Genomic DNA, 25,835 nt, shown 5'->3' with positions numbered 1-25,835 from the left:
AGAGATCCCAGAAGTAGAAGAGAAAGGGCCTGAGAAAATATTTGAAGAGATTATAGCTGAAAACTTCCCTAATATGAGAAAGGAAACACTCAAGTTCAGGAAGCACAGAAAGTCCCATATGGGATAAACCCAAGGAGTAACATGCCAAGACACACATTAATCAAACTGACAAAAATTAAATACAAAGAAAAAATATTAAAAGCAGCAAGGGAAAAGCAACATACAAAGGAATCCCTATAAGGTTATCAGCTGATTTCTCAGCAGAAACTCTGCAGGACAGAAGGGAGTGGCATGATATATTTAAAGTCATGAAAGGGAAAAACCTACAATGAAGAATACTATACCCAGCAAGGCTCTCATTCCCCAGCAAGGCTCTCATTCAGATGCAACAGAGAAATCAAAATTTTTACAGACTAGCAAAAGCTAAGAGAATTCAGCACCACCAAACCAGCTTTACAACAAACACTAGAGGAACTTCTCTAGGCAGGAAAGAAAAAAAAAATGTGGCCACAACTAGAAACAAGAAAATCACAAATGGGAAAGCTCATCACTAAAGGCAAACGTACAGTAAAAGTAGGAAATCATCTACACACAAATATGATATCAAAACCAGCAACCATGAGAAGAGGAGAGTGCAAATACAGGAAATGGGAAATGCATTTGAAATTAAGAGACCAGAAACTTGAAACCTCCTCTCTCTATATATTTATACACACAAACACACATACATACATATATATATATATATATATATATATAGCTATATCAAAACCTCATAAGAACTGCAAACCAAAAAACGATACACACACAAAAAAAGGAATCCAAACACAACACTAAAGATAGTCATCAAATCACAAAAGAAAAAGAAAAAAGGCCTAAAAAACAATTCCAAAACAACACATGGCAATAAGAACATACATATCAATAATTACCTTAAATGTAAATGGATTACATATTCCAACCAAAAGACAGACTGGTTGAATGGATAGAAAAATAACATCTGTATATATGCTGTCTACAAGAGACCCACTTCACATCTAGGAACACATACATACCGAAAATGAGGGTATGGAAAAAGGCATTTCATGCAAATGGAAATCAAAAGAAAGCTGGTGTAGCAATACTCAGACAAAATAGACTTTAAAGACTGTTGCAAGAGACAAGGAAGGACACTACATAACGATCAAGGGATCAATCCTAGATGAAGATATAACAATTGTAAATATATATGCACCCAACATAGGAGCACCTCAATATACAAGGCAAATTCTGACAGCCATAAAAGGGGAAACCGACAGTAACACAATAATGGTGGGGGACTTTAATACCCCACTTACACCAATGGACAGATCGTTCAGACAGAAAATCAGTAAGGAAACACAGGCCTTAAATGACACATTAGACCAGATGGACCTAATTAATATTTATAGGACATTCCATCAAAAAGCAGCAGAATACACTTTCTTCTCAAGATGGACCACATCTTGGGCCACAAATCAAGCCTCAGTAAATTTAAGAAAACTGAAATCATATCAAGCATCTTTTCAAACAACAATGCTATGAGATTATAAATTTACAGGAAAAAAACCCTAAAAAACACAAACATGTGGAGGCTAAACAATATGTTACTAAACAACCAATGGATCACTGAAGAAATCAGGAAATAAAAAAAAATACCTAGAGAGAAATGACAACAAAAACATGACGATCTAAAACTTATGGAACACAGCAAAAGCAGTACTAAGAGGGAAGTTTATAGCAATAAAATCTTACCTCAGGAAACAAGAAAAATCTCAAACCTAACCTTACACCTAAAGCAACTAGAGAACAAAAAATCTAAAGTTAGTAGAAGGAAACAAATCATAAAGATCAGAGCAGCACAGGGAACTCAATATTCTGTAATAACCTTTATGGGAAAAGAATCAAAAGATGAAAAAATATATATATATATCTCCATTCTTTTATATATATAAAAAACAGATTCACTTTGCTGTACACCTGAAACTAACACAACATTGTAAGTCAACTATATGCCAATAAAATTAAAAAACAAACAAACAGAAAAACACCACAAAGGAAAATCTTTATCTTCTCATCTAGGTTATACAGCTACTATAAAATAAATACACAACTTACCTCTTATTAATATGTTTTGAAACCTGACAGAGAAATAATAAGCACTTTGCAATGGTTCCATATTTTTCAAAACTTACTTAGTCCCTTATACTCTACTTAGACTTTAATTGGGAATTATTTGCCATTTCTAATGAATTTCTAAAAGTTTTGGCGATCTATGTGAAGCTATATGAAAAAAAAAAGTTTATTCCCTTCTAGATTTATTTGGTTAGCTGAAGTTATAGAAGATAATAACTTCCATTTTTATGAGATCATTTACACAGTGTATTAGTGAGTATATCTTAGCTTGGTTAATAGGTTGAGAACTTGCTTCACTGATAACACTTAAAGTTTATTGAATGTTCACTAGATGGTTGGCACATGAATTATCTCATTTAATTTTCACAACAACCTTATGAGTCTAGTTCTATTCTTTTCCCCTTTGAGATTAAGAAGGTAGCCTTAGAAGAAGTAATGTTCCCCTGGTGAAGAGCTAGTACATATTGGAGGCAGTCATAAAAGCTAGGTTTTATCGAACTCCATAAATCTTGTTTTTAAACATTATACAATTATGACTCCCATTGCTAAATTCTGCATTTACAAAAATATAAATGAATTTGCAAATTATATTAAACCCCAAGAAAACACAGAGTACCGGCTCAGATGCAAAATTAAATGCTTACTGTCCTTGCTGTAGGAAGGTACACTTTGCCCTCACAGAATGTAAGGGAATAAACCCATTACCCAATGCCCATGTTGGATACCTCCCAATTTTTAAAAGGATGCTGCATAATCTCTTATAAAACTGCAATTCTGAGTTATAAATCTAACTTAACCACATAATAAAGTAATCATGGAAAAGTACAATTAAATGTAAATTCTTCTTGGGAAATTTTGCACTGCTGAAGTTTCAAACCTTTTAAGATTCGCAAATAATTATAAAACCCACTTTAAATCTTTTCTTAAGAGAGGTAGGATATAAAGCCATCATTTCTTTTTTTTTAAGCCCCCATATTCATTGGTCTTTTTTCATTATGTATTTCAAACACACAGGCAAGAATAGAGACTAATATAATGTTCATGTCTTAAGAAATTAAATATCATAGATTCCACCCAAGGCCATTATTTCTAAAATAAGCATATTATCAAAGCAACATAGAAAAAATTCTCTTTACTCTAATACAGTTCCCGGAATTCTAAAGCAAACAGCTGGGAGATATAGTATATGTTTTTAAAATCTTGAAAAAATTCAATTTTAAACATAAGCCATTTATCTTCACTGTTTTTAAAAAAATGAAATTGATAATTTTTCTGAGTTATCACTGGAAAGTGTGGCCAATGATCATGGATTGCTCTGTGACCCAAATACCATGGATTAGAATATCTGCATATGTTCTCAAAAGGTATGAAGAGGAAAAGAAAGAAGTTCTGACCTATGGTGTTGTGACTGCTCTTACAGAGCAAGCACTGCAAACAGTACCTACCCAGTAACGTCAGGACACAGGCCAGTATTGCGATCAGGGCTCCCGTGCTGAGGCCAGCAGGGAGGACGTAGGCCTCGGCGTTGCAGGTCTGGGCTACCCCATCTGCATCACAGTCACAGACACGGATGGTGAGGGTGTTGGTGCTGCTAAGTGACGGTGATCCACTGTCCACGATGAAGACTGGCAGATAATAAACAGATTGCTCCTGTCTCCGGAAGCCATTTCTCCTGGTGAGAATTGAGGCTGTGTTGTCTAGAGTAAAGAAAGCAAATGCATGGAACACAAGATTTCTGATGGACTCTGTCCCACCAAACTTTAAGGACCTAAATGTAAGGCCAGACAGTATCAAACTCTTAGAGGAAAACACAGGCAGAACACTGTATGACATAAATCACAGCAAGATCCTTCTTGACCCACCTCCTAGAGAAATGGAAATAAAAAGAAAAATAAACAAATGGGACCTAATGAAACTTAAAATCTTTTGCACAGCAAAGGAAACCATAAACAAGACGAAAAGACAACCCTCAGAATGGGAGAAAATATTTGCAAACAAAGCAACTGACAAAGGATTAATCTCCAAAATATACCAGCAGCTCATGCAGCTCAACAGATTGCCAACAAACACATGAAAGGATGCTCAACATCACTAATCATTAGAGAAATGCAAATCAAAACTACAATGAGGTATCACCTCACACCAGTCAGAATGGCCATCATCAAAAAGTCTACAAACAATAAATGCTGGAGAGGGTGTGGAGAAAAGGGAACCCTCTTGCACTGTTGGTGGGAATGTAAATTGATACAGTCACTATGGAGAACAGTATGGAGGTTCACTAAAAAACTAAAAATAGAACTACCATATGACCCAGCAATCCCACTACTGGGCATATACCCTGAGAAAACCAAAATTCAAAAAGAGTCATGTATGACAGTGTTCATTACAGCACTATTTACAATAGCCAGGACATGGAAGCAACCTAAGTGTCCATCGACAGATGAATGGATAAAGAAGATGTGGCACATATATACAATGGAATATTACTCAGCCATAAAAAGAAACAAAATTGAGTTATTTGTAGTGAGGTGGATGGACCTAGAGACTGTCATACAGAGTGAAGTAAGTCAGAAAGAGAAAAACAAATACCATATGCTAACACGTATATATGGAGTCTAAAAAAAAAAAAATGGTTCTGAAGAACCTAGGGCCAGGACAGGAATAAAGACACAGATGTAGAGATGGACTTGAGGACACAGGGAGGGGGAAGGGTAAGCTGGGACGAAGTGAGAGTGGCATGGACATATATACACTACCAAATGTAAAATAGATAGCTAGTGGGAAGCAGCCGCATAGCACGGGGAGATCAGCTCAGTGCTTTGTGATCACCTAGAGGGGTGGGAGGGAGATGCAAGAGGGAGGAGATATGTGGATATATGTATATGTATAGCTGACTCAATTTGTTATACACCGGAAGCTAACAAACCATTGTAAAGCAATTATACTCCAATGAAGATGTTAAAAAAATAATTAATTAAAAAAAAAACTTTATCTGACTTAAGTCACTCTCCTTAGCTTCTTTTGACAGAGAGCTGTATTTCCAAATATTGGTTCATGTGAACACATTTTAATACATTTGGGTCATGCTATATGGTTATATCCAAAGAAACAGTTATAAAGTAAAACTGAACGGGAAAATGTTTATACATCATTTATTACATTACCTGCAACTTTGTAAAAATTATATATAATATACCTTTTTACTAATCTTAACATTTCAAACCATATGCTTATAGAGAAGATAATAAAAATTAACAGGTTAAGTATTTTTGCATCATCATCAGAGAGCATAGGTGAAATTTCCAATCCATCTTTTCTTGGACAAGTTCCAAGCCCAAAATAGAAAGAAGTAAAATAAGCCACTCTAGTTTTAATTAAAATGAGTATGCATAGATATTCAAAAGAGGAATTATTGTGTAATTTTAAAAAATCCGTACTGGTACATAGGGTTACCAAAACACCATGTATATAAACATTTTGTCAGTGATAAAATAGGTCATTTGTGTTTAATTTATAATATATTCAATATTCTGTTTCATCTAACCTATTATGGTAATTATGAAACTTTTAACGGTGATCAGTAAGTCTGTATGACACAACTGTGATTTCTATATCAGAAATAGATTTTTTAATCTGCTAACAATTTGTTCAGTTAACTTGTCTTAATTAATTAATAATGGAATTTATGTGATTTTAAAATTTAGAGCAATTAATGAAAATATAATGGAAAAGAAGGAACACCAGGACCATAGTTTTACCCAGTGTGCTTTATCCAATGACATGAAAGAATGAACAATACTCTAATGAAAGAGCAAGCTGAAATCTGTTCTGTCTCAAACAGCACAGAACAGCAAGCACACATGAGACTGGAATTATAAATGTGGTAGGAAGAAAAGTGTTTGGTTTTCAGATTCCAGCTGGTAGGTTTTCATGTAAACAAATCTTTTATTTTAAAATGTATGAATTCAAGAGTGTTCATTAAAAAACTACACATGGAGTTGTTGAAGCATATTGTCTTGAGTACGTTTCTGTACCCTTGACACACACACCCCTAGTCTTTGCCTTCCAACCATTCAGATGTTATACATATTTATGATTTCATACACAAAGTTTTTTCAGAGTTGTTGATTTGTAACCTAACATGCCTGACATCAAATCACACACTCACACACACACACGACACGTTGAGGAGCACATGCTAAAATGACCAATATCTGATGTATGTGATTTTTAAATTTACAGCAATGTTCGCATGTTGAGGAACATAATGTTCACAAAAGAGATCATAAAATTCATCATGTTCTGTATGTGCTTCCTAAAGTGGAAGTCAACGGATGAACTGACGTTCTTTCTTCCTATTCCTTATGTTTTCCACCAAGATTCCCGCAGACGAGGGAGCTCTGGGCTTGCCCTTGGGGAAATCTTTCAGTTGTGTGGCTGTGTCAATGTCCTGGAAATCCAGCCATTTTAGTGCCTGTGCTGTCCTACAGTCGTGGTACTGGATGATGACAAATGGGGGAAACGTTCAGACCCTTCTTGGGAAAATCATAAACTCCCCTCTCTGCATCTGTGCTGGATGAATGCAAAATGCTGAGAACTGTCCTTTCCAACTATGATTAAGTCAGAGAGTTTGGGATTACCCACATAGAGAATGTGCTTCCTTTTATGTTACTACAGGGAAAAGACAGTATCCTCATTTAGCAGAGAGCGGGATCAGAAACATGTATTATTTTCAGATTGAATTTCTGAGGCCAAAGTTGAATTTCCTGCAGTAAAATAAGTGGTGGCTTCAGGCAAAAGCACTTATAATGTCCATCTTCTGAAAGCAAGTATTTTTAGATAAGCCAGACTTAACTAATTTATTTCTACATTTTGTTTTTCTGAAAGCTGAGTAACACATTCAGACTGGAAGAATTACATTTCCTATATTGTTGGGGTATACTCCTTTCTCTGTTTATACAGAGAGAGAGAGAGAAAGAAGAGTATTCAAAATTAGACAATAGATAGCAAGTTCTCATGCTTCCTTTGAAAGTTTTTACGATTGTCTATATACTGTCTCTATGTCTAGAAGTATATATATATGTTTATATAATTGAGCAAAACCAGAATCTACCTATAGGTATTTGTAAAAATGTTTCTATAATGACATTTATAAAACTGATTAAGAGTGTTTATCTTTGAAGCAGAGAAATGGGATTTGGGATGATAGGGAATTCTTTGTTCTTTTTTAATTTTATATTTCTTTGCATAAAGAGTATATTTGTTATTTGCATGGATTACTTTTATTTTTATGTTAAAAATAAAACAATAACTGATGTTGGCATTGAAATATTAAGTCAAAGTTGATTTAGGTTGAAATGTGTTAAGTCCAATTATTTTCCTAACCTCTCAGGTTATGCCTAGGTAGTATAATCCTTGTTAAGGCATTTAGCTGGTCCTCAACTGATTAGATACTCTGGATTAAGAGCTTGGTATACAAGTAAGGAAGCAAATGTCTAGAAGACAGAGAGAGATCTGGCTTCCCCCCTTCTTTGGATTTAGGCCTAAAATGATTTAAGTAGCAGTTTCTTCTTCATGACAGCAAATCCATAGATAAAAATTACTTAAGGGGCTCACTGCCCTTTAATTAATGTCTTCGCTGGTATGAAGAAAAAAAAAATTACATAATCAGCATTCCTGAGTGAGAAAAAGTACTTGCTTAGAAAGCTTCTACCTGTTGCCTCCTCTGACAAAAAGAAATTATACCTTACCTTTGTTATCTTTCAATGAGAAGTTGTGGTTATTCGTTGCATCCGTTGTTAAGCTGAAATAAAACTGGTGTCCATTGGATGGCTCATCTTTATCGACAGCACTGATTTTCTGGATAACCTAGGAATAGAGAATGTAAAACTTGAAAGCATGTTGGTGTGCTCAGCTGTTTTGTGAGGCAGGACAGAGCAACTTTACACGGATGATAAATATCATCTTCCTGAATGAGCTGTGTGAGGAGAGGGGGGAGGCGGCGGTGTCAGGTGTACTAATATGAACCCAATCTAAAAAGGGTTCCGAAAATCAAATCATGTCCTTTTCAAAATTCATATTTGAATTTACTTTTGTGAACCTCAGAAATAAGCTGTACCAACTGATTATACCATGTCAGTAAACATCACAGGACACTGACAATATAGATGAGTAGACCAAACCACAAGATTACACTACACTTAATTCGTACAACTTCAAGGTACTTCAGCCCCGCTGTGTAATGTGGGAAGCGGCCCAATCGAGCTTAACATGCTATATTTCTCCTTAAAAAAGCCTAAGCCCTTAACCGTTTAGCACGGCTTTTACAACGTTTACCTTTTCTTCCAGAGGAATTTTCATCATCCCAATTAAACAGAATTTGAAAGTTCCTTTAATATTAGTTGATGCTACACATCAAAGCGTTAGTTTTGCTGAAACACGCTGATTATATTTTATCTTAAAGCTGGCAGGATTTCAAAGGCAACCGCCGCCGGGCATCTTTAAAGAAATCACAAACGAGGAGCGTGGTATTCTGGAGACGCTCACCTGGCCTGGCTGGGCGTTTTCACAAACGGTGGTCTCATAGTCCATGGCAAATTCAGGGGCGTTGTCATTGATGTCAAGTATAGTGATGGCCACATAGCCTCTTCCTATTTGAGATGGATTCTCTAATAAACAGGAAAACGTTTTTTTCATTTACAGGCACACCTCGTTCTATTGCACTTCACCTGAATGCACTTTGCAGACATTGTGTGTTTTACAAATTGAAGGTTTGTGGCAACCCTTCATCAAGCGAGTCAATTGGTCCCATTTCTCCAATAACACTTGCTCACCTTGTGTCTCTGTCACATTTTGGTAATTCTCATAAGATTTCAAACTTTATTATTATTATTATATGTGTTATGGTGATCTGTGATCAGTGATCTTTGATGTTCCTAATGTTCCTACTATAACTTGCTGAAGGATCACATGACAGTTAGCATTTTTTGGCAATAAAGTATTTTTTAAATAAAGTGTAAACACTGATTTTTTAGACATAATGCTATTTATTATATACTTAACTGATTACAGTATAGTATAAACACAACTTTCATATGCACTGAGAAACCAAAACATCTGTGTGACTCCTTCATTGTGATATTCACTTTACTGTGGTGCCTGGAACTGAACCCACAATATCTCCATGGTCTGCTTGTTCTCAGAGTAAAGCTATTATATTACTCCAACCCCATCTTACTTAGGAAACTCATATTTAAAACGATTAGAATCAACCAAAAATGTTTGCCTCTCTAAAGCACCATCTAATAAGGAAATGACTAAGACTTGAATAAAATCTAGAACCACAGCACTGTAGACTTTAAAGGGAGCAACGCAAACTCTGATCCAAATGTCATACACACACACACAGTGACAAATAAGCCAGGAATTTCAATATTCTTTGATGCTAGAGCCGATTTTTGTATGAATACGTGTATATATTATGTACCTATTACATATGTATATAACATGCACACAATATAATTATGCATTGTTCTCTCAATGTTTTTCTTATCAAGGACCAAAATTAGTTCAATATGAGAATGTTGAAATCTGGGTGTCTTGGTTAGAGATCAATTTACTATTTTTTTGTAAACTACTGGACCAACCCCATGTCAGCATAAATGCAGCACATAAAGTATGACCACAAAACAAGCAGAAACCCTCTGAGGGTAACTCGGGTGCATTATTTTACGGTAAGCTCTTTTCACTAACTCTGTAAGTATTAGCAAATAAAGTTAGAGAATATAAATATTTCGCAGCTTGAAATTAGAAAATTTCAAAATTTTGCTGAATTCAAACAAACACCTAGTAAAATTCAAGTCGAAACTGTAAACTCATGTCAACCCATTCTCCACTCTCAATGTCCTCCATCCTAATTTAATGTTAAACCTTACAACTTACGGCTCTCCATTGCAAGGACTGTGATATTATGAACAGCATTTGTCTCTCGATCCAGAGATTTGGCGGTTGTAATAACTCCACTGTTGGCATCAATATTGAAGTATCTCTCCAAGTCTGTGTTTCTGTCAATTGAATACCTAATTGAATATTTAAAAAAACAAACACTTCAATATTTGTTTGATTATAATTTGCTGAATTTATTTCATTAATTGCACAGGCAATCACCAAATTCTGCTGACTCCATGATCTGTCATACTAACATGAAATATGTCTAGTTTAAAACTTCACCAATGTTCCAGTTGATTCATAACCTGCTTGTCAGTAATCTCTGCTCTTCTGTCCAACAGTACAAAATAAAGACAATAGTATAATTATCTTCACAGTGGATTTGAATATGCCATTATAAACTCCAAACTGTGGCTCCTAAAAAACATTCACATCAGATTTAGTAGCCCTGGTCACAATTAGAGGTCCCTCTAAAATGAAACATATGTAGACATCTGACCCATTCACATATACTTAGAAACATCTTTTGTCTTAATAACACCAGGTTGGTCTTAACCTTTCTGTTTTCATATTGCTCACTCGGGGGCCTTGACCAGGGTTCCACAGACATGTTTCAAAGCAGAACCCCTCAGTGTGGAGAAAAGGGAACCCTCCTACACTGTTGGTGGGAATGTAAATTGGTACAACCACTATGGAGAACAGTATTAAGGCTGCTTAAAAAAACTAAATATAGAACTATCGTATGGTCCAACAATTCCACTCCTGGGCATATATCCAGAGAAAACCATAATTTGAAAAGATACATGCACCCCAATGTTCATTGCAGCACTATTTACAATAGCCAAGACATGGAAGCAGCCTAAATGTCCATCGACAGATGAATGGATAAAGAAGATGTGGTACATATATATATACAATGAAATATTACTCAGCCATTAAAAAGAATGAAATAATGCCATTTGTAGCAACATGGATGGACCTAGAGATTATCATACTAAGTGAAGTAAGTCAGACAGAAAAAGACATATCATATGATATCACTTATATGTGGAATCTAAAAAAGTGATACGAATGAACTTGTTTACAAAACAGAAGCAGACTCACAGACTTTGAAAACAAACTTATGGTTACCAAAGGGGAAAGGTGGGGGGAGAGATAAATTAGTAGTTTGGGATTAACATATACGATATAATCAACAAGGACCTACTGTATAGCACAGGGAACTCTACTCAATATTCTTTAATAACCTATATAGGAAAAGAATCTGAAAAAGAATGGATATATGTATAACTGAATCACTTTGCTGTACACCTGAAACTAACACAACATTGTAAATCAACTATAATCCAATATAAAATAAAACTTTTAAAAAAAGTAGAATGCCTCAAATTACATAAATATTTTGGCATGTAAAGGCTTTTCTCAAAATATCTCTATCTAAATATTAGTAAATAACTACCACTCGTATTCTTGTTCAATTATGCTATTTTTTGATTCATATACAAAATTCTCCCTTCCCTCATTAATGACTATCTTCAAATGTCCTTGTGTTTCTAGGTGGGTGAAATAAGGACTCTCATTTAAAAACAAATAATTACACAAATGAACAAACAGATAAACACACACCCAATTTCAGAAAGTATTCTCTGTTTCCATAGTAGTTCAACTACTATTATTAAATAGAATCATCTACTACTAGTCTGCTATATAACAAGATGCAAGAAACTTAAAAAGGAAAGAGAAGGCATAGGAAAATGTTACAAAAAAACTGACCACAGATCAACAAATATTATTGTCTTTGTGCAGCAACAGGTATTTGAGAATATTACAAAGTTATTTTTGATGGCTTCTGTTTTCTTGATGGCATAGGAGACAAGGTTGTCAGCTAAGACAGAGAGGAAAAGGTGGTTTGAGGAGGAGAGAGAATTCCTTTCTTTAGAAGAGACAAAAATGCATATACTAGGGAGAATATAGTGGAATAGCTGAGCATCGTGGATTGCCCCTTTGAGATTTATGTCCATTGACTTAATGTAAAACCAGTCATCCCGTTTGTCTGTCTTGCTTTGTTCTCATCTATGTATTTGAAGATGCATAAAAAGGAGAGGGTTGGGTTTAACCAGTCATGGACAATGAGAGGAGAGGAGGGTTAGGAGGATAAGGGTACCAACATGTGAGTGATGATAATGAAGGTCCACGGTCTCTAAGTTTGTAAGAGAGAACTGAGGAAATAAGGGAAGGCAGATTGACATCGAGAAGATTCTGGTAGCACCAATTGGTGGTAGGACTTTACCAGGATGCAGAATTGCTGGAGTGGGAAGTAGCAGACAGAGAATGAGATACCTGAAGTCGATTTTCAACAGTAGTGTATCTATGAGAGTTAGCAAGCCAAGGGTATGTTCATAAGAATCTATGACAAAACTGAGGCAGAGAAACAGATGACTAAAGTCAAGACGACCAAGAAAGTGAGAAGCCAAAAGTGACGGTGGGGAGAAATAAAATAATCTGTGTACTAAAATCCTCAACAAATCAGTGTGATTACTATATATTTGATGGTTGATAGCAACATGAAAAATTTTGAGTAAAGTATGGTGATGCATTCTACAAAAGAGTTGACAGTTTGAAAGGGAAAAGAAAATTAAATAGTTTGAAAATGGCAAAGGCAGTACAAAATATACTCACCCTCACCTCCAGTATCTGTGCTACATGAGATATGAGAGGAAAAATAAATCTTGAGTTTCCCCATACCCTCTACTTACCATCCTTTTATTGTAGCTAAGTGTCTTTATTCAAATCAAAATCAAACTATTCTACTTGAGCTATCCATCCTATCTGCTGACCTCAAGAATGTTTCTCCTGGGATTTGGATCCTTTTCCATCTCTATAGCTTTATTTGAATCAAAAACATGTGTGTTTTCTATTTTAAAAAAACAAATTTCTTCCATTTGTGTCAAGTTCATCATTGGCCTCCACATTGTCAAATCCATTGTTCACTTTTCTTTTCTTACTTTCTATCTCATTTAAATTTACCACAATTGACCACTGACAACTCCTCAAAACACATTCTCCTTCTGCCTTTATTAATACCACATATTCCCTGTTGTTCTCCTACCTCACTCTCTGCTCCTTTCAGTCACCTCGGCTGGTTTACCCTCCCCTTTGTTGTCTTTAACTACTCGCACTCCCCCAAAACCTTTTCCACGGACTCCCTTCTCTTCTTTGTAAAAACACTTTTCCTTGCAACTTACAGAGTCCTATAGCTTAATTCACTTCTATATTTTTGATGACACCTACATTTATATAAAATTTCCTTGGCCAACCAAACTTACATATTGAATTACTTACTTAGTAGAACCACATAAATACACAACCTGCCCTGAAATGTAACATGCCCAGACTGATGTTGTCTCCTACCAACCCCCAAACCTCCTCCACCCTCACGCCTTTCCACCTGAGCAAATGACACTACCAGTCACTTGGTTACTCAAACTAAAAACCTAGATTTGTTTTTCTTTCTTGTCTCTGCATCCAAGTTGTCAATAGTACTTGACGGTAGATATCATTCCAAGCTACCGCCTACTTTAGCCTAGACTTTGCATCATTTTACTCCTTAGCAACATACTTCAATTCTTATTGTCTACAGTCTACTTCCCACACAACAGCCATGCAAACAAGAAATGAGTTTATTTAATGTTAAAAATAGACTTTAATTTTCAATTACATAGAAGACCTAGATTTTCTCCTCTGAAATGTTGCTTTACTCAAAACATTATATGCCAATATTTCATAGTATTAACGTATTCTCTATGTATGCAACGATTATACATATAATTATTTAATTATATGTATATATATTATATAGATATATATATAATCCAATGGTAATAGAATAATTAATATTAATGTATGACATGAAGATTATAACTCAATACCCATGCACTCATGCATCAATCGAGCCAATACTAAAAGCCTGAATTGTTCATTTTTTTCAAACTACTATGGTAATGTTTGTATATTCAGGAAAAAACAGACTTTTAGATTCTTACAAAGCAAAAAGGCCTTGAACTTGGCATATATCTGTCTTAATGAGTTCATGTAATCCCCCACTGAGCTAAAGTCAATAACTAAAACATTTGCCTCTATTATCAATAGTCTCAAAACTCCCAGCATTCGAATAAAGGATATTAAACTTGAGAATTCATTTGATATGTTAAATATCTCCAACTTCTGTTCACCTCATAGAAAAACCCCTATATCTTTTGGGGATGTAGTTATCACCTATGCTTCTATAAATTTTGAGAAGAATGGACACCAAAGTTTCTATCATCCAAATATTAATTATTTCTAAATCATAAACTCTGTAGCTTCCACTTATAACTTGAGTGTATCTTTTTTATTTCTTTTAAATTTTTTTCTTCCAGTTTTATTGTGATATAATCAACATACAGCACTATATAAGTTTACGGTTACAGCATGATGATTTGACTTACATACAACATGAAATACCACAATTCAGTATATTTTTAAATAGCTATAACTCTTACTTAGCTTTCCCTAAATAGCCTCATATATATGTATTTGGTATTTCATGAATTATTCTGATATTCTTATGTCTCCCTTTCACTCATTCATACATTCAGCAATTAATCTGGAGGACCTGCATGTGACGCTGTATCTCAGGAAATACAGTATATAAACAAAATATTTTGAAAGGTAGCAATCTATAATAAGTATTTAGGAGAAAACCAACAAATTGCTATTCTCAATGAAGGAAACTGGGACAGGGGTGGGAAGGGAATGAGGAATTATCTTGAGAAGAGGTGGAAACCTGGGCAAGGACCCAGGAGTAGACAAACCATGGAAAATAGTCATAGTGGTTATTATATTTCTTAATCACAAGGACTTGAGATACCCCCAGTATTAAAGGGGTTCCCTATTTTCTACCAGCCCCTCTGGACATGCAAAAAGCAAGAATTTATGTGTGACACATTAGCTAATGATAAAGTTACCTGAAGGGGGAAAAAAAAAAAATCCTTAACCAAGAGAAATAAAGAAAATACGGGAGAGGAACCAAGATGGCAGAGTAGAAGGACGTGCTCTCACTCCCTCTTGCGAGAACACCAGAATCACAACTAGCTGCTGGACAATCATCAACGGGAAGACACTGGAACTCACCAAAAAAAGATACCCCACATCCAAAGACAAAGGAGAAGCCACAATGAGATGGTAGGAGGGGCGCAATCAGAGAAAAATCAAATCCCATAACTGGTGGGTGGGTGACTCACAGACTGGCAAACACTTATACCACAGAAGTCCACCCACTGGAGTGAAGGTTCTGAGCCCCACGTCAGGCTTCCCAACCTGGGGTTCTGGCAACAGGAGGAGGAATTCATAGAGAATCAGACTTTGAAGCCTAGTGGGAATTGATTGCAGGACTTCGACAGAACTGGGGGAAACAGAGACCCCACTCTTGGAGGGCGCACACAAAATAGCATGCACATTGGGACCCAGGAGAAGGAGCAGTGATCCCGGGGGAGACTGAACCAGACCTACCTGCTAGTGTTGGAGGGTCTCCTGCAGAGGCGGGGGGTGGCTCTGTTTCACTGTGGGGACAAGGACACTGGCAGCAGAAGTTCTGGGAAGTGCTCCTTGGCGTGAGCCCTCCCAGAGTCTGTCATTAGCCCCACCAAAGAGCCCAGGTAGGCTCCAGTGTTGGGTTGCCTCAGGCAAAACAACCAACAGGGAGGGAACCCAGCCCCACCCATCTACAGTCAAGTGGATTAAAGTTTTACTAAGCTCTGACCACCACAGCAACAGCCAGCTCTACCCACCACCAGTCCCTCCCATCAGGAAACCTGCACAAGCCTCTTAGATAGCCTCATCCACCAGAGGGCAGACAGCAGAAACAAGAACTACAGTCCTGCAGCCTGTGGAACAAAAACCACATTCACAGAAAGATAGACAAGATGAAAAGGCAGAGGGCTATATACCAGATGAAGGAACAAGATAAAACCCCCAAAAAAACAACTAAATGAAGTGGAGATAGGCAACCTTCCAGAAAAAGAATTCAGAATAATGATAGTGAAGATGATCCAGGACCTCAGAATAAGACTGGAGGCAAAGATCAAGAAGATGCAAGAAATGTTTAACAAAGACCTAGAAGAATTAAAGAACAAACAGAGATGAACAATACAATAACTGAAATGAAAACTACACTAGAAGGAATCAATAGCAGAATAACTGAGGCAGAAGAACAGATAAGTGACCTGGAAGACAGAATGGTGGAATTCACTGCTGCAGAACAGAATAAAGAAAAAAGAATGAAAAGAAATGAAGACAGCCTAAGAGACCTCTGGGACAACATTAAACACAACAACATTCGCATTATAGGGGTCCCAGAAGGAGAAGAGAGAGAGAAAGGACCAGAGAAAATATTTGAAGAGATTATAGTCGAAAGCTTCCCTAACATGGGAAAGGAAATAGCCACCCAAGTCCAGGAAGCGCAGAGAGTCCCATACAGGATAAAGCCAAGGAGAAACACACCGAGAGACACAGTAATCAAATTGGCAAAAATTAAAGACAAAGAAAAATTACTGAAAGCAGCAAGGGAAAAACGACAAATAACATACAAGGGAACTCCCATAAAGTTAACAGCTGATTTCTCAGCAGAAACTCTACAAGCCAGAAGGGAACGGCATGCTATACTTAAAGTGATGAAAGGGAAGAACCTACAACCAGGATTACTCTACCCAGTAAGGATGTCATTCAGATTTGGTGGAGAAATCAAAAGCTTTACAGACAAGCAAAAGCTAAGAGAATTCAGCACCACCAAACCAGCTCTACAATAAATGCTAAAGGAACTTCTCTAAGTGGGAAACACAAGAGAAGAAAAGGACCTACAAAAACAAACCCAAAACAATTAAGAAAATGGTCACAGGAACATACATATCGATAATTACCTTAAACGTGAATGGATTAAATGCTCCAACCAAAAGACACAGGCTTGCTGAATGGATACAAAAACAAGACCCATCTATATGCTGTCTACAAGAGACCCACTTTAGACCTAGGGACACATACAGACTGAAAGTGAGGGGATGGAAAAAGATATTCCATGCAAATGGAAATCAAAAGAAAGCTGGAGTAGCTATACTCATATCAGATAAAATAGACTTAAAAATAAAGAATGCTACAAGAGACAAGGAAGGACACTACATAATGATCAAGGGATCAATGCAAGAAGAAGATATAACAATTATAAATATGTATGCACCCAACATAGGAGTACCCCAATACATAAGGCAACTGCTAACAGCTATAAAAGAGGAAACTGAAAGTAACACAATAATAGTGGGGGACTTTAACACCTCACTTACACCAATGGACAGATCATCCAAAATGAAAATAAATAAGGAAACACAAGCTTTAAATGACACAATGGACCAGATAGATTTAATTGATATTTATAGGACATTCCATCCAAAAACGGCAGATTACACTTTCTTCTCAAGTGTACACGGAGCATCCTCCAGGATAGATCACATCTTGGGTCACAAATCAAGCCTCAGTAAATTTAAGAAAATTGAAATCATATCAAGCATCTTTTCCGACCACAACACTATGAGATTAGAATTGAATTACAGGGAAAAAAATGTAAAAAACACAAACACATGAAGGCTAAACAATATGTTACTAAATAACCAAGAGATCACTGAAGAAATCAAAGAGGAAATCAAAAAATACCTAGAGACAAAAGACAATGAAAACACGACGATCCAAAACCTATGGGATGCAGCAATAGCAGTTCTAAGAGGGAAGTTTATAGCTACACAAGCCTACCTCAAGAAACAAGAAAAATCTCAAGTAAACAATCTAACCTTACACCTAAAGAAACTAGAGAAAGAAGAACAAACAAAACCCAAAGTTAGCAGAAGGAAAGAAATCATAAAGATCAGAGCAGAAATAAATGAAATAGAAACAAAGAAAACAACAGCAAAGATCAATAAAAGTAAAAGCTGGTTCTTTGAGAAGATAAACTTGATAAACCATTAGCCAGATTCATCACGAAAAAGAGGGAGAGGACTCAAATCAATAAAATTAGAAATGAAAAAGGAGAAGTTACAACAGACACCGCAGAAATACAAAGCATCCTAAGAGACTACTACAAGCAACTCTATGCCAATAAAATGGACAACCTGGAAGAAATGGACAAATTCTTAGAAAGGTATAACCTTCCAAGACTGAACCAGGAAGAAATATAAAATACAAACAGACCAATCACAAGTAATGAAATTGAAACTGTGATTAAAAATCTTCCAACAGGGGGCTTCCCTGGTGGTGCAGTGGTTGAGAATCTGCCTGCCGGTGCAGGGGACACGGGTTTGAGCCCTGGTCTGGGAGGATCCCACATGCCATGGAGCAACTGGGCCCATGGGCCACAATTACTGAGCCTGCGCGTCTGGAGCCTGTGCTCCGCAACAAGAGAGGCCACGACAGTGAGAGGCCCACGCACCGCAATGAAGAGTGGCCCCCGCTTGCCACAACTAGAGAAAGCCCTCGCACAGAAATGAAGACCCAATACAGCCAAAAATAAATAAATTAAAATGGTGCTAATATTAAAAAAAAAAAAAATCTTCCAACAAACAAAAGTCGAGGACCAGATGGCTTCACAGGTGAATTCTATCAAACATTTAGAGAAGAGCTAACACCCATCATTCTCAAACTCTTCCAAAAAATTGCAGAGGAAGGAACACTCCCAAACTCATTCTGTGAGGCCACCATCACCCTGATACCAAAACCAGACAAAGATACTACAAAAAAAGAAAATTACAGACCAATATCACTGATGAATACAGATGCAAAAATCCTCAACAAAATACTAGCAAACAGAATCCAACAGCACATTAAAAGGATCATACACCATGATCAAGTGGGATTTATCCCAGGGATGCAAGGATTCTTCAATATACACAAATCAATCAATGTGATACACCATATTAACAAATTGAAGGAGAAAAACCATATGATCATCTCAACAGATGCAGAAAAAGCTTCTGACAAAGTTCAACACCCATTTATGATAAAAACTCTCCAGAAAGTGGGCATAGAGGGAACCTACCTCAACATAATAAAGGCCATATACGACAAACCCACAGCAAACATCATTCTCAATGGTGAAAAACTGAAAGCATTTCCTCTAAGATCAGGAACAAGAGAAAGGATGTCCACTCTCACCACTATTATTCAACATAGTTTTGGAAGTCCTAACCACGGCAATCAGAGAAGAAAAAGAAATAAAAGGAATACAAATTGGAAAAGAAGAAGGAAAACTGTCACTGTTTGCAGATGACATGATACTATACATAGAGAATCCTAAAACTGCCACCAGAAAACTGCTAGAGCTAATCAATGAATTTGGTAAAGTAGCAGGATACAAAATTAATGCACAGAAATCTCTTGCATTCCTATACACTAATGATGAAAAATCTGAAAGAGAAATTACGGAAACACTCCCATTTACCTTTGCAAAAAAAAGAATAAAATACCTAGGAATAAACCTACCTAGGGAGACAAAAGACCTGTATGCAGAAAACTATAAGACACTGATGAAAGAAATTAAAGATGATACCAACAGATGGAGAGATATACCATGTTCTTGGATTGGAAGAATCAATATTGTGAAAATGACTATACTACCCAAGCAATCTACAGATTCAATGCAATCCCTATCAAATTACCAATGGCATTTTTTACAGAACTAGAACAAATCATCTTAAAATTTGTATGGAGACACAAAAGACCCCGAATAGCCAAAGCAGTCTTGAGGGAAAAAAACGGAGCTGGAGGAATCAGACTCCCTGACTTCAGACTATAATACAAAGCTACAGTAATCAAGACAATATGGTACTGACACAAAAACAGAAACATAGATCAATGGAACAAGATAGAAAGCCCAGAGATAAACCCACGCACCTATGGTCAACTAATCTATGACAAAGGAGGCAAGGATATACAATGGAGAAAAGACAGTCTCTTCAATAAGTGGTGCTGGGAAAACTGGACAGCTACATGTAAAAGAATGAAATTAGAACACTCCCTAACACCATACACAAAAATAAACTCAAAAGGGATTAGAGACCTAAATGTAAGACTGGACACTATAAAACTCTTAGAGGAAAACATAGGAAGAGCACTCTTTGACATAAATCACAGCAAGATCTTTTTTGATCCACCTCCTAGAGTAATGGAAATAAAAGCAAAAATAAACAAATGGGACCTAATGAAACTTCAAAGCTTTTGCACAGCAAAGGAAATGATAAACAAGTTGAAAAGACAGCCCTCAGACTGGGAGAAATTATTTGCAAACGAATCAACGGACAAAGGATTAATCTCCAAAATATATAAACAGCTCATTCAGCTCAATATTAAAGAAACAAACAACCCAATCCAAAAATGGGCAGAAGACCTAAATAGACATTTCTCCAAAGAAGACATACAGATGGCCAAGAAGAACATGAAAAGATGCTCAACATCACTAATTATTAGAGAAATGCAAATCAAAACTACAATGAGGTATCACCTCACACCAGTTAGAATGGGCATCATCAGAAAATCTACAAACAACAAATGCTGGAGAGGGGGTGGAGAAAAGGGAACCCTCTTGCACTGTTGGTGGGAATGTAAATTGATACAGCCACTATGGAGAACAGTATGGAGGTTCCTTAAAATACTAAAAATAGATTTACCATATGATCCAGCAATCCCACTACTGGGCGTATACCCAGAGAAAACCATAATTTAAAAAGACACGTGCACCCCAATGTTCATTGCAGCACTATTTACAATAGCCAGGTCATGGAAGCAACCTAAATGCCCATCGACAGACGAATGGATAAAGAAGTTGTGGTACATATATACAATGGAATATTATTCAGCCATAAAAAGGAACGAAATTGAGTCATTTGTTGAGACGTGGATGGATCTAGAGACTGTCATACAGAGTGAAGTAAGTCAGAAAGAGAAAAACAAATATCGTATATTAACGCATGTATGTGGAACCTAGAAAAATGGTACAGATGAGCCGGTTTGCAGGGCAGAAGTTGAGACACAGACGTAGAGAACAGACATATGGACACCAAGGGGGGAAAACTGCGGTGGGGTGGGGATGGTGGTGTGCTGAATTGGGTGATTGGGATTGACATGTATACACTGATGTGTATAAAACTGATGACTAATAAGAACCTGCAGTATAAAAAAACAAACAAATAAAAGAACTAAAAAAAAAAAAAAATACGGGCACTTTTTAGAGTGAGCAGGGGAAATTGTCTCTGAATTAGAATCTGGGAGGGCTGAGTGAGCCAAAAGAGAGAGAGGGTTCTGAAGAAGCTGGGAGAAGAACACTCTTTGCAGCTCCGGATCTACTGGCTTAAGGACAGAGAAATACAGTTGCCTGAATCAATTAGAGGCTGAACAGGAAAGAAAAGGACTGGTGTTTCTCTAATCATGACCCAAAGTTATCTTTAAAGCAGCTTGTGCTGCAGTTAGTGGTGTGCACACTCACAACGATCCCTCTAGTTTCTATAAATTACAGCCTAAAATACTTGACCTCTTTCACTGTATGTTGGAGTGACCAATGAAAGAGATCGCTTCCATATTTTTGCAGCACTAGCAGTTAAAGCTTCTGCCCTCTCCATGTATTATGCAGACACCTCCAAATCTCAATAACCAGCCTCAATCCTTCTTCTGAGATTTCCTAAACTACTCCAGATACCGGCAACATCTTCAACTAAAGCTCAGAATATCCGAAAGCAGATTCATCAACCTGTCCCTCCCTCTAAATATACTGAGAATGTAGAACATATACATTTTTTTCCTAATCCTCAAACAGCTATGTAAGGTCATGTGTGACTGAGACTTTTACTTGCGCACCTAATATCCACTTGCCCTTAGTTCTTATTAATAGATCCCTGCTTTTGTTGGAGGCAACCATGTGTCCAGCTGAAAAACTACACTTGCTAGCCTCCCTGTAGATGCAGTGTCCTTATAGCTAAGGTTTAACAAATGAGATGAAAAAGAAAGTTGTGTTGAACATCATTGAAAAACTCCCTCAAGGATAGGAGAGAGTTGCTAATTCAGCTGGCATTTGATTTTTGCCCCTTCCCCTCTATCTCATGTGGGACATGAACACAATGGAGAGCAACCCAAAAGTCACCTTGTAAATATGAGGTGATGAGTGCCTGACATAAGAAGCCAAGCCCTTGGTGACATTATCCTGCCAAACTGTCAGTCTTTGCCTGGCTCCAGACTTCTCATTGGTAAGTCATTAGCGTTAAGCTTTGTTTCAGCCAGCCAAGCACAATTTCTAACTAAGGCAAGCAGGTACCATTATTGCTGTATTTCAGTATTGGACTTTAAAGTCTCACAGCTGGTTGTTGATGGAACCAGGATTCAGAACCGTGTCTGTCTGAACCATCTTTCCAGTATATATCACATCGCACAGAGATGAGCTTTTAGTCTCTACTACCTACCACTCCAGAATTCAGCCTCTTTTCATTTTGTTTTTCCACTGCTCTATCTAAAACTCTAAGACAGTTACACTGATGTATTAATTGACTAAATGACAATATGGTGTGTATCTCCACTGAGGTGCCTCTCCTCACGTTGGCCCTTCTTTACTCCTATTTTCCCTCCTTCCAATCCCTGTAGTCCTACTACTCCTTAAAGACAATCCTCTGCCTTGGTAAGGCACCAAGCCTTCCCAGTTACTTCAGAAATCGAGCCTTTTTAAGAGAGCCTGCAGTATACAGGGCCCATGGCCTTCACTACAAGCTCTCTGTGCCGCACCACCACGAACCACAGACTGGGCAATATTTACAGCCACAATCCTGCAGCAAACCTACCGTACTAATTTGGGCTTTTCATTCGCCATTTGTACCCTTCTGTTTCTTCATCTGCAAAATGAGAAAATTTTACAAGATGATTTCTCATTTCCAGATTTCACATTGGATTCTTTATAAGTTTTCGCCTAAGATCTCTCCTCCAGCTAGATAACAAGTGGGTTGGGACCGCATCTAATAAACCTGAATATCCTCAGTGTTCTGTGCATCTGAAACAAAATCAATCCCCTAATAGATGCCTGTAGTTACCAGTGCCGCTGTTCAATAAGCTGTGAAGATCGACTAAAATGGCCCTCTCCGTATTCACAAGTAGTATTCGTATCACCCTATGGATGTGCATGTTGATATTCACAAATAGAGTATGAAGGTGAGTGGGCTACACGAACACAAATGTTACTCCCTATATGGAAAAGATAACGTAATGAACACCGACAAATCTGATCAATAGAAATAACTGAATCATTTGAGTTGAAACCTTAATCGCTTAAGAAATTTACGCACGTGTGCGCGCGTGCGTGCGCGTGTGTGTGTTGCTACGAGCGGTGTACAGGTTTTGATCCCGAACTTGCTAAAATCCTAGAACCACATTTTCTAACTAGAGTCATGTTTATTTATAACAGGGGAATGTTAACGCTTGCCTTATAGGGCTTTAATGAGAAATAAATTACTTCAAAATAAGCTACTGAGTTCAGTACTTAGTGGTGCCACTGTTTGCAGCCTCATCCCCTTCTTCTGATAATGGCAACTCAATTTTCCCTTGTAGATTTCAACCTTCCCAATCTCATGCAATCCTGATGGGGCTCACCATGAAAATGCCCAGAACTTCCTGGGTAAGAGATGGACACATGTCCTAAGACAGGACAAAAAAAACTTTCCAAGAAATGTGAACCTTAAACACAGCCATGAGGGAAAAAAAGTTGCCAGTGGTGCATCCACTGCCACGTTCAGAAGAGACTGTCAGCTCACTCTTGCTACTGGTATTTATAGAGAAACCTTCCTCCTCTCTTTTCTGAAGACTGGCTGTTCAACCTTCCCTTTAATTCTGTGAGATATTCACATAATTTAGATTAAAATAATATGTACAAATACATGCATGTATACAAGCCACTTAAAGCACACACTGAATTATTCAAACACCCCACGTGTGCTCAGACTAGTCACACTACATAATGTAATATCCGATACTATTTTATCACCTTTTTTCTGAGGACATACCACACCAGGAATGCCAAAAGAGCCTGCAGGTAAATATTTTTATCATCCTTGTATCCTTGAACATAAATACAACTCTAGCTCTGTATGTGGATTGTTAGAAATGCTGGAAATGATCTCCATTACTTCTTAATCACCCTTCTTCAAATCTGATCTTATTTGTAATAATGTGTTTCAATTCCTTGGCTGTTTTAAGCATAGGGACTTCGGGCTTGCTGTGCTGCCTACAGAAATAAATGTGCTGATTGCATAATACAGCACGAGACTCTTAGGATGTAACTACATAAAACATAAACAGAGCTTACGTAATTTTTTGGCTTGTCCAAATCCTGCCATCCCTCAAGGTCCAGCTTACACTTACACTCCTTCAAATGAAATCTCATGTCCAATGACCTTGGAGTGATGAGTATTCATCTCACAATTTGCCCTCTGACAGAGCTGGCACTTTTTCCCCTTGTATTGTTTAACTATTATGGAATCTTATTTCTTCAGCCAGACTGTCAGTTCCTTGAGGTGAGGGGAAATGTTTTATTCATCTTTGCTTTTCCTGTATTTTCCCAGTGTCGTGCACAAAGCAGGTTCTTAATCAATGTCTGTTGATCCACTGATCAGTCTTATGGATGCTGACATGAAGAAATAATAGTCCTCTGAACACTAGGCTGTTCTTATAGCTTTTACCATCTAACTGATGAGAAACACAGAAGCGAAGCTTTTACTATTCAGAAAAATGATCAGAATCAGCAGAACACAATCTGTCCTTCCAAGTTCAATAGATAGAGCCTGATATTTGGTAGCTGGGGCCAAAATTTACATGAAATGGTAGGCAACTACATAAAAAATAAAAAGCCAGAAACATGCTGGCCCTCAATTACCCACTTTTGCTTTCAAAAAAAATCTCTTTTTTTCCTACGTAATCTCAAGTATTACCTAATTTCCAGCTTTGGCTTCTAGTTTTCATATCAGGAAAGAGGAAGGCAAAGTGTACATGAAATGGTGGGCCAGGTAAGCCCTCTGGATAGCGGGCAAGCTGTAACAAGACATACCAATTGACAAAGGTGTTATATTCTGGCCAGCCACTGGGCTCCGGGTTCATTTAATCTCTCAATCTACTTTTACTATACTTCTAATGTATAGAAGTATACATACCTCTAATGTATAAGAGGCTGGCCTCTTATAAGAGATCATAAATGGATAGGAAAAGAGAAATATGTGAGAGACAAATTCAGAAACAAGTAAGCTATGAGTGATTGTTCTGACCTTATGAAAAATAGTGCAAGGCAAAGAAATGTTGCAAGAATACAAGCATTAAGTCTAAGTCAAGAAATTCATTTTACAAAAGCAAAAGAAATATTCATATACACACAACATAACATTTCAGTTCACTCTGAACAAAATCTCTCCCTATTTGTGCAACTTAGAGATTAGAAAAGGATGTAAGAGGTACTAACCTGAACTTTCAAGGTCACCTTGATTAGTTTTAAGAAAATAAAAATGAGGTAAAAATACAGCGCTGGCCAGCTGCTCTTTCATTGATGGAAGTCACAGAGATCTTCACCTCCAAGATCAGCAGAATGCAGCCTTTGGCCCTTTCTATCTCTGTGCTTCAGGGAGCAGACACAGAACTCACTT

At 37.1% G+C, this 25,835-nt stretch overlaps 1 protein-coding gene across 2 annotated transcripts in view; it reads right to left on the bottom strand.

Annotated features, from left to right (window-relative positions):
- The window catches only part of CDH7 (cadherin 7), a 129,158-nt gene that overhangs the window by 14,312 nt on the left and 89,011 nt on the right, over positions 1-25,835 (bottom strand). For both annotated transcript variants that reach the window (XM_059894077.1, XM_059894078.1), the window contains 4 exons: positions 10,096-10,232; positions 8,701-8,822; positions 7,905-8,022; positions 3,600-3,851 (listed from right to left, as the gene is read on the bottom strand). In XM_059894077.1, coding sequence (XP_059750060.1) covers positions 3,600-3,851; positions 7,905-8,022; positions 8,701-8,822; positions 10,096-10,232 — 629 coding nt within the window. The remainder of the gene's footprint in view (positions 1-3,599; positions 3,852-7,904; positions 8,023-8,700; positions 8,823-10,095; positions 10,233-25,835) is intronic.

This window comes from Balaenoptera ricei, chromosome 14 (assembly GCF_028023285.1).
Source record: "Balaenoptera ricei isolate mBalRic1 chromosome 14, mBalRic1.hap2, whole genome shotgun sequence".
NCBI classification, from domain to species: domain Eukaryota; kingdom Metazoa; phylum Chordata; class Mammalia; order Artiodactyla; family Balaenopteridae; genus Balaenoptera; species Balaenoptera ricei.
Note: the sequence above shows the minus strand (reverse complement) of the source record. Positions and strands in the feature narration are given on the sequence as shown.